Genomic DNA, 9,491 nt, shown 5'->3' on the forward strand with positions numbered 1-9,491 from the left:
AACTTTCCATCTCCTTTTCCTATATCCGTCTTTTTATCTTTTTACACTGTAGTTTAGTAAAGAATCTGAACTTTGCATTCAGATGATCCTGTTTTCAAATCTAAGACTCATTTTCTTATTGTGTGACTTTGGGCAGATCATATCGCTCTTATCCTAAATTTCCTCAACTATAGAAGAAGAATAAAATCTTCTACCTTTCAGGCTGTTGAAGGGATTAAATTAGATAATATGCATAAAGAGAGGACCAGGTCACTAGCAGACTAAATGAGACTTGTTTAATTTTGAGAGTCAGTGAGGCTTGGTGGACACGACATACAATTTAGAGCCAGACAGTCTTGGGTTTGAATCCCTGCTCTACCACTTACTGGCTAAGTGACTCAGGCAAGTCTTGTAGCTGTTCTGTGGCTCGGTTTCCTCATCTATAAAATGGAGTAAATAATATAGTGTTAATATATTTTGGAAGAAAGTCAAATGAAATGATAAACACTTAGAGTCTATAGATATTTAACAAGGAAGCTGCCTCTCAGCAGAACTTGCAGTAGCTGATTTGCTCTCTAGAGGCTCATATTTGTTGACACCTGATCTATGTGTTCAAGTGTGTCACCACTAAGGACTGGGAAGTGCTAAAGCACAAAGGAATTTTAATCTTGAACCTATCTTTTGAGGCTGTAACATAAACATAAAGAGAGGGAGGTAGAGTGGTACAATGCAATGCAAAGGCCACCACAGCAAGCAAGGGTCCAGTCCCACTCTGGCATTAACTGCCTGTATAAGACCATGTAAGTTACACGCTGTATCTGGAACAGGAGAGAGTGGCCTAGATGAGTGGGCCTTGCCTGGAAACATTTTTGATCGTCACGATTGGGAATGCTACCGGCACCTAATGGGTAGAAGCCAGGGATGCTGCTAAAGATCCTACAATGCCCAGGACAGACTCCCTACAACAAAGAATTAACCAGCCAAAATATCAACAGTGCTACGGTTGGGGAAGCCTGGCCTAGATGACTGCTAAGTTCCCTTCAAGTCCTAATGCTCTAAGAGACTATGAGGAGAAAGCAACACCAACACTGAACATGTGACTTCTTGTCAACATCCATCAAGCAATGCCTTATGATGTTGCTCAAAATCCCCCTAAGGCCCGTGGGGAAAATTTCCCCTCAGATATCTGGATATTCTGAAATCAGTGCTGTTCTTCTCAGGGTGATGACAGTCCTTCCTTCACAAAAGGAGGCACAGTCCTCCAGGGACTTGGTCCCTTACTCTGTGCAATTAGAGTTGGTGTTTCCAAAGCCATGAGGTTTCTTTAGGGCAAGAAGATGATGTAAATGAGTCTGAATAGATCAGAATGATACATGGTACACACAACAGCAGAGGTGAATATCAAGTATTGATACATCATGCTAAGTAAGCCAGACCCAAAAGGCTACATACTATTTTATTACATTTATACAACATTATGGAACAGACAAAACTGTAGGGAAGAAAACAGATCAGCAGTTGCCAGGGGCTGGATGGGTAAGAACAGTCTGACTACAAAGAGACATGAAGGAATTTGGGGGATGATGCACTGTTTTATACACTTATTGTAGTGTAAGTTATACAACTGTATGTGTTTGTCCAAACTCACAGAACTGTACACTGTACACTAAATGGTGAATTTTACTGTACCAAAATTATACTTCGATAAGACTGGCCCCCTTCCCCCCACCCACCAAAATACGATCACAAAGACAGTAGAGAGGATTGCTGTACTTTGGGAGAAGATGAAACAGATGACATCTAAATGCTTTCTTATGCCAAGTCCTATGATTTTATGATAATCTGCCTTTCCTATCCCTGGTGACCTCAGAGCCGTAATGATTAGGGTTAAGACTGGGCTCCAATTTCTGTGTCAAAGCGATGAGTCCCTCCAACCAAATCATGTGGATTTGAGTCTTGCCACCATTCTGGGACCTCTGGCCCTTCTCCAGCCTGTGACAGAGATTCCTTTCCTTCCCTCTCTTAACGTGACCAATGAGTGCCTTAGACAATTAGTAAACAAGCCAGAATAAACCTTAGGAGACACTGGTTTTATCTCTCTGCACAGGCTTCCTGTCCAAATGCCATTTGATCTTTCCATTGAACTTCAAATCAGGCAACAGAAAAGGAATCATATTTACGAATTCCCCTCCTCTATGGGCTTCTGGGTTTCCACTAGGTTATTTTTATACACTTAAGCTATATAAATATAAAAAGTGAGCCTCATACCAAAATTATACCTGGGCTAGCTGATATACAGATATAGATATGTAGTTCTGTTTTGTTTACACATACTTCCCAGATTATCTATCAAATGTTACACAGGGCTTCCCTGGTGGCGCAGTGGTTGAGAGTCCGCCTGCTGATGCAGGGGACACGGGTTCGTGCCCTGGTCCGGGAAGATCCCACATGCCGTGGAGCAGCTAGGCCCGTGAGCCATGGCCACTGAGCCTGCACGTCCGGAGCCTGTGCTCCGCAAGGGGAGAGGCCACAACAGTGAGAGGCCCGCGTACCGTAAAAAACAAAACAAAACAAAACAAATAATGTTACACAAAATAGTTAATGTTTCTTATGTACAGAACAGTCCTAAGTACGCTATGGTCAAGAAGGATGGAAAGAGCCATCAGAATGCTCACACTTCCTGCTAATAGAAAGACCACTGTCTTCGATACCACAAATACTGTCACAACGGTGAACTGCTTTAGGAGTCCCATGCTCTTGAGTCACTTCCTTTCCTGGCTCTTCTTGGAGAATCTCAGTGGAACAATACAAACACCAGTAACCAGATACCTCATACCTGCTTGAGTGCTGGGATAAAAGTCAAGGGCCACAAGATAAGCCTGGACCTGCCAGTGCCCTCATCCTCCAAAGGATGGAGAAGACTTGGTAGGGGCTAGGTAATACCCACACTGCCCCTTTCTGCTGAGCATTTACAGGAAACACACTGTGACTACAAAAGTGGGGTGCTTGGGCTTCCCGGGTGACGCAGTGGTTGAGAGCCTGCCTGCCGATGCAGGGGACACGGGTTCGTGCCCCGGTCCGGGAAGATCCCACATGCCGCGGAGCGGTTGGGCCCGTGAGCCATGGCCGCTGAGCCTGCGCGTCCAGAGCCTGTGCTCCACAATGGGAGAGGCCACAACAGTGAGAGGCCCGCGTACCAAAAAAAAAAAAAAAAAAAAAAGTGCGGTGCTCATATTATAATAGAAGGGACCCACTGAAACAACAAATCTCACAGTGGGCTAGGGTCTTGTTTCCACATGTTCCCCTCAAAAGGGATGGATGGGGAATTATACTTCCATGGTTTAGAATTATCCAATCATCTTCAGAAGTCCAATCATCTTTAGAAGTCCAATCATCTTCATAAGTCTGTATCAGCAGAAAATCAGTACAGGCAGACCTCAGAGATGTTACAGGTCCACTTCCAGACCAACACAATAAAGCAAATAATTGCAACAAAGCCAGTCACATGAATTTTTTGGTTTCCAAGTGCATACAAAAGTCATGTTTACACTATATACTGCAGTCTACTAAGTGTGCAATAGCATTATGTGTAAAAAACACTGAACATACCTTAATTTGAAAATTCTTTATGACTAAAAAATGCTAACCATCATCTGAGCCGTCAGTGAGTCATAGTGGTGACATCAAAGATCACTGACCGGGGATCATCATAAAAAATATAATAATAATGAAAAAGTTATAAATATTATGAGAATTACCAAAATATGACACAGAGACACGAAGTGAATAAATGTTATGAAAAATGGCACGGATAGACTTGCTTGATGCAGGGTTGCCACAAACCTTCAATTTGTAAAAAATTCAGTATCCATTAAGGCAATAAAGCAAAGTGCAATAAAACGAAGTATGCCTATGCTGTCCTCCAAGTCACAGGCTTGATAACATTGTTTCTTTGGCATAATTAGGAAAAGTTTCACAAAAGACTAACATACTTAGCAGAAAACACACTTCGGCTTTTTATTCAAAGATGTATGCACTGATAGGCAATGGTTGTCTAGAGTTCTCCCCCAAATTTTTCCATTTTCAATGTTTTTTCCTAAAGACATATTCCTCTAGTATTCTCTTTCACATGTGAGAAAGAACATCTGAAAGGCCAAATAAATGATTTTTCTAATTTTAGAAAGGACCCTGGCAGCTGCTAGGATGAGGACTATTGTCTGTGGTCACAGACTTGAATCAGGCAAGGCTTGCTGGACGTCATGGGGACTAAATGCATGACCTTTGACAGTGCTCCAACCAGGAGAAGGCTGCTGCTTCACAGAAACAGAGAGAAGTCCTGTAGACCCACCTGGCCAGACCTGCTGCTTCAGAAACTTATGGGAGAGCTAATCAGCAGGAAGGGTGACCTTCAGCAACAGAGAGCTAATCAGCAGGAGGGGTGACCTACAGCCCCAGCCAGTACAGGCTTGGCTCATCCTCTCAATCCTCAGCAGATGAACAGAATTCACCTCTTACATATATTCCAGGCTGGCAGACTAACTGTCCAGCCCTTTACACTCAGCCTAGGAGCACAAGCCTAAGACTCAAAGAAGATACCAGTCTCTACGACTCATGGGCCCTTCTGCTGCATACAACACAAGGTCAAGTTTGAGGTGAGCCCATTCACCTACCACAGGAGCAGAACACTGCCTGAACTACCTCATACCCATCTGAATCAGACGGAGGTCCAAGCCTCAATGGACACTAGTCAATTTCCGTGCCCTCAACAAGCAGTCTTTCCTTATCTCCTTTGCTCTTTCTGCAACTGATGCCTCTCACTACCACTTCCCAGATCAAAACATCATTAGTTTCTGACCAAACTACCATAAGTAAGAAATAGCCAGGGCCCAGATTCCATGTTAATTTCCCAATAACTATCCAATTATAAAGAGCTGGGGAGAGTGAAGGAAAAATGACATTACCACATCCTGAGACGCATACTGGGGGTCCTCTGGGTTGACTGACCAGTAGCAGTAATCAAAGCCAAATGCCACAACCTTCTCCCGGGAGTCGCCAAAGCCACTGGGTCGACCGTCCACCTAAAATCAAACATAGGATCCAGTGTCTTCTCTACTATAATAACAGAATCTGGCCAGTAGCACTTGATTCCTCTCTGCTGTAGCCAGAGATACCTGGACTGATCATGAGAATCTTTATCATATCTACCTGAAAAAGAAAAAGTAACCTTTGTTTTCATCTTGTTAGGTACAATGAAGCCCCAGAGAATAAAATGCCTGTCTATCATACTATCACATATCAACCCACATACGAACCAGCCCTATGAGGCATAAGACAGCTTGGGAGAAAAAGCCTTTCCTTCTCTGGGCCTCTTCTTCTTACTATCATTTCTTCTCTACGTATTTCTGTAGAAGATACTGGTAGTACATGAGTAATTCAGTCCCTGGGCCTGACAGGCTCTATCAACCTAGGGCAAACACAGAGGTCCTTGGGGTATCCACCCCCAGTGAATGAGAAAGCATGTTGGACAGAAGAGTTAGGACCACTCCAACTGCCCAAGGTAGATGAGGGCAGAGCCAGAGCTTAGAACTGTACTGACCTCCAGGTACTGGGGAGAATGGCATTATTCACAAAACTGCCTATCTTACTATTTAAAATTTAGACTCTGGACAGGGAGAAACAATCCTTTGAACTACATACAATAAGCCACAATAGAATGAGGCTGCCAGAATGACTAAGAGATTCTTTGTGGATAACTGGCCTCAGTGAAGTAAGCAGTCAGCGAGGTGTGCAGGGGGCAGATTAGAGTTTGATCTTGGCCAGAATTTATTCTTAAGAACCAAAAATATGGGCTCTCAGAACAAAGCAGCTGAAGTGATTAGGCAACAGAGACATAAATAAGAGACAGCAGAGAATGAAAGGTCTTTTGTCCCCGGGGAGCTCCTGTTGAAAGTTTGGCAGGCTTCTCTTTCAGCAGAGAGCTACTGACCAAAGGAAACAGATCACATCAGAGGAGTAACACAAGAGTGGGCATGGCTGGGGGCCCTGGGATCCAGATAACCCTCATCCTGAAAGTCAGCTTCCTCAGCTCTCAGGAATGCTGAGTACCACCTGCAAGCTGACCACAGCAACAGTCACATGGCTGGCTGCCCTGCCCCTCTCCACTGCTCAAGGGCCATTTGTTCTTTCGAAAGAATCCCTTCCACTTCCGCTGGCCTGGGAAATGGAGGAATGGGATGGAGGAAATTAGCCCTAAGAAGGGGTGAAGGGTAGGGGAGGAAGTTGCCAGTATTTGTCCAATCGTGACTCAAAGATCAGTCAGATCTGTAAAAAAGAATTTGTAGCAAGACTCAGGGTAGTGACCGACTCTCTTCTGAGATCTAAAGTCTCTTACTTCGCCTTCACTACTGCCAAAAGTAGAGTCCTGCATTAGCAGATGCATACTAAAAGCCCTGGTAATGCTTCTAGATGAAGTGATATCCAATAAGAGACTTGAGCCGAAGTCTAATTGGTGGTCGAGTGAGTTAAATATATGCATGGATTGTCCCCAGCATGATTCCAGCTGGCCACATACCCCATAACACTCCTAGTGTTTACTTTCAGAACAACTACTGACCAGTTTCCAAAACAGCTGTACCCCATTTGATAGAACTTGGGCTGCAGCAGCCACATTCCTGGAACTTCTTTCCTGCTGTATTTTTATATTTGCTTTGTGGTTGCTCAAAGCTCTTCCCATAATTCCCCTTACATGCCCTTCCCTCTCCCAATCCCCCTCTCTAAACACATTCACATACCCACCTTCACCCGCAGAAGCCCTGTAATATTACTAGCTCCTCAGTGGAAAGAAAAAGGAAAACAAATTCAGGCTTACCTTTAAATTCCTGATTTTTGCCACTTTGCCATCAACTTCCACAATAATTCTTCCCCCTTCTTTGGTCTCCCTAGAAACAAAACACAACCCATATGAGAAGAAATATTGCTTCTTTAAGTTAATCAAGAAAAGAGGCACTTCTTTGGTGGCACAGTGGTTAAGAATCCACCTGCCAATGCAGGGGACACAGGTTTGAGCCCTGGTCTGGAAAGATCCCACATGCCACAGAGCAACTAAGCCCGTGTGCCACAACTACTGAAGCCCACGCGCCATGGGCCCGTGCTCCGCAACAAGAGAAGCCACTGCAATGAGAAGCCTGCACACCACGACGAAGAGTAGCCCCCGCTCGCCGCAACTAGAGAAAGCCCACACATAGCAACGAAGACCCAATGCAGCCAAAAATAAATAAATAAATAAACTTATTTATTTTTTTAGAAAAAGAAAGAAAAGAGCAGCTGAGAACAGCGCTACTGGGACAAAGTGTTTCCCTACTGCTGTCTCCATAACTGGGGTGTCTATCTCCATAAATGGCTATCAGCATCATATCAAGCAGTCCCCTAGTTGGCACGCTTCCCTGGATTATTGGAATTTGGCTTGGGAACAGTGAAGAGTCACCGTTGTTGGGCACCCTCTATGTGCCAGGCACTGTATTAAGTAGAGTATATACTATACTTCATCTTATGCAATCCTCTTAACACACCCTCCTGACATAGCTTCCTAACATATCTTCATTTTATCAGAATGAAGACTAAGGCTGAGAGAAATTATGGAACTTGTCCAAGGTCACACAGCTAGCAGTGGCAGAGCTGAAATTTCAACCCAGATCTGTCTAACCACAAAGCCATATGACTTAGAAATCAGGCTTGGAAACCATGGAGAATATCCTCCGCTCAGCACACAGCATGGCATCACTTCTCATTTTCTCTGATATTCAGAGCACAGAAAATAAAAAGGTTTTGGAGTCCTCTCTGTTGAGACCTGAGAACATGCTTCCCAAATCCTTTCCTTACGTCTTCCTAAATCAGAATGAGAGCCAAGATCCTTAAGAATCTTCCTAAACTGCAGTTCTGTAGTAACACTGCTAACAATTACCCAACCCCTAAATTCACTTTAAGGCGCTTAATCCATATGATCCATATACCTTAAGTCCAAAATGAATGGAATACACTCCATTCTAGATATGAAATCCTTTTTCACAACATAAAGAACTTTAGCTAAAGGGCTTAAGGTCAGAATGTTAATATATGAGAGTTAACTCATTGGCACTTTTTCTACTACAAAGAAAGTTATCAATTAAATTACTCCTGGTCTGAGACCTGAAAGTTGAGCAAATATATTCAGTCTCATTTTTATCTTTCCTCAGGGTTTCCAGGATGTGACCTTGAGAATTTGGGGGCTGGGGGATGGCAAGGGGTGCACAGTGAGACAGGGGTCTTTACATTTAAGATTATTTTTTTAAACCTATCAGTGTGTTTGGGATAAAGCCCTGGATAAAAAATTTCCCTCTCCCAGGTGATGACATTTCTGTTACTTAAATTTCCTCAAGGCCCTGATGCTCTTTCTTTCACATTTCATACAAGACAGTACTTAAGGCAGCAGGGATATTCTTTGTCCCCCAGGATCATAAAACTACACCTCCTGCCCCCAGCCCTCAGCTCTCCTAAAGAAAATCTTTCATCTTTGGTGTTAAGATAATTTTTTTTCCTTTCTGCATTTAAAAGTAGGTTTTAGGGCTTCCCTGGTGGCGCAATGGTTGAGAGTCCGCCTGCCGATGCAGGGGTCACAGGTTCATGCTCCGGTCTGGGAAGATCCCACATGCCGCGGAGCGGCTGGGCCCGTGAGCCATGGCCGCTGAGCCTGCGCGTCCAGAGCCTGTGCTCCGAAACGGAAGAGGCCACAACAGTGAGAGGCCCGCGTACTGCCAAAAAAAACAAAAACAAAAAAACAAAAAGTAGGTTTTATTCTCCCTCCACCCACTATAAAATACACAGGTTATAGTAAATTTGCACAATAAAGAAAATAAGGGGGAAAATACGCAATAACGTTTGCAAATCTATTTAATTTTTTAAAGTAAGCCCTTTTTTGAGGATTTATCTAGGCCCTTTTTAGCATAAAGCAGCCAAAAGAAAAAAGGGTCTTGAACTTGACCTCTTGACAGAAAGATATGACACTAAAGGTGGGTGAGATGCTGCCCCTCCCCTGCCTGGACCACTGCCATTGGTAATCTAGTGGTTCCAAAATATTCTAAAACAAAATGAGAACAAATTAAAGTTGAGCAGAAGGGAAAGAAAGGGCACCAACCTCAACTGGGCAGCGGACTGCACAGAGCTCATAGGAAGTCTACTGATGTCTCTGGGTCCTGAATTCTACTTACAGGCATTCATTCGTTAGGGTTAAAGATTTTGCACAGGAATAAATCCTCAGTTACACGTTTACTCCTAGGACAGTGTTTCTCAAAGTGTGGTCCACAGGTTACCTTCATCAGAATTATGGGAGAAGGTGGGGCTAGTTAATTGGAACTTCTGTTAACAACTTGCATTATAACAAGCTTCCCAGGTGGACTGTATGTCTTTTTTTTTTTTTTTTCTTGCGTTATGCGGGCCTCTCACTGTTGTGGCCTCTCCCCTTTTCGGGGCACAGGCTC

The 9,491-nt window shown here is 43.7% G+C and overlaps 1 protein-coding gene across 1 annotated transcript in view; it reads right to left on the minus strand.

The window, feature by feature from the left end:
• STARD9 (StAR related lipid transfer domain containing 9) overlaps positions 1-9,491 on the minus strand; it is a 137,047-nt gene that overhangs the window by 123,789 nt on the left and 3,767 nt on the right. Inside the window, exons 2-3 of the mRNA XM_007460123.1 lie at positions 6,848-6,917; positions 4,941-5,057 (exon numbers count right to left, since the gene is read on the minus strand). Of these exons, the coding sequence (XP_007460185.1) occupies positions 4,941-5,057; positions 6,848-6,917 (187 nt within the window). The remainder of the gene's footprint in view (positions 1-4,940; positions 5,058-6,847; positions 6,918-9,491) is intronic.

The sequence above is a fragment of the Lipotes vexillifer genome, unplaced genomic scaffold (assembly GCF_000442215.2).
Source record: "Lipotes vexillifer unplaced genomic scaffold, Lipotes_vexillifer_v1.1 scaffold408, whole genome shotgun sequence".
NCBI classification, from domain to species: Eukaryota; Metazoa; Chordata; class Mammalia; order Artiodactyla; family Lipotidae; genus Lipotes; species Lipotes vexillifer.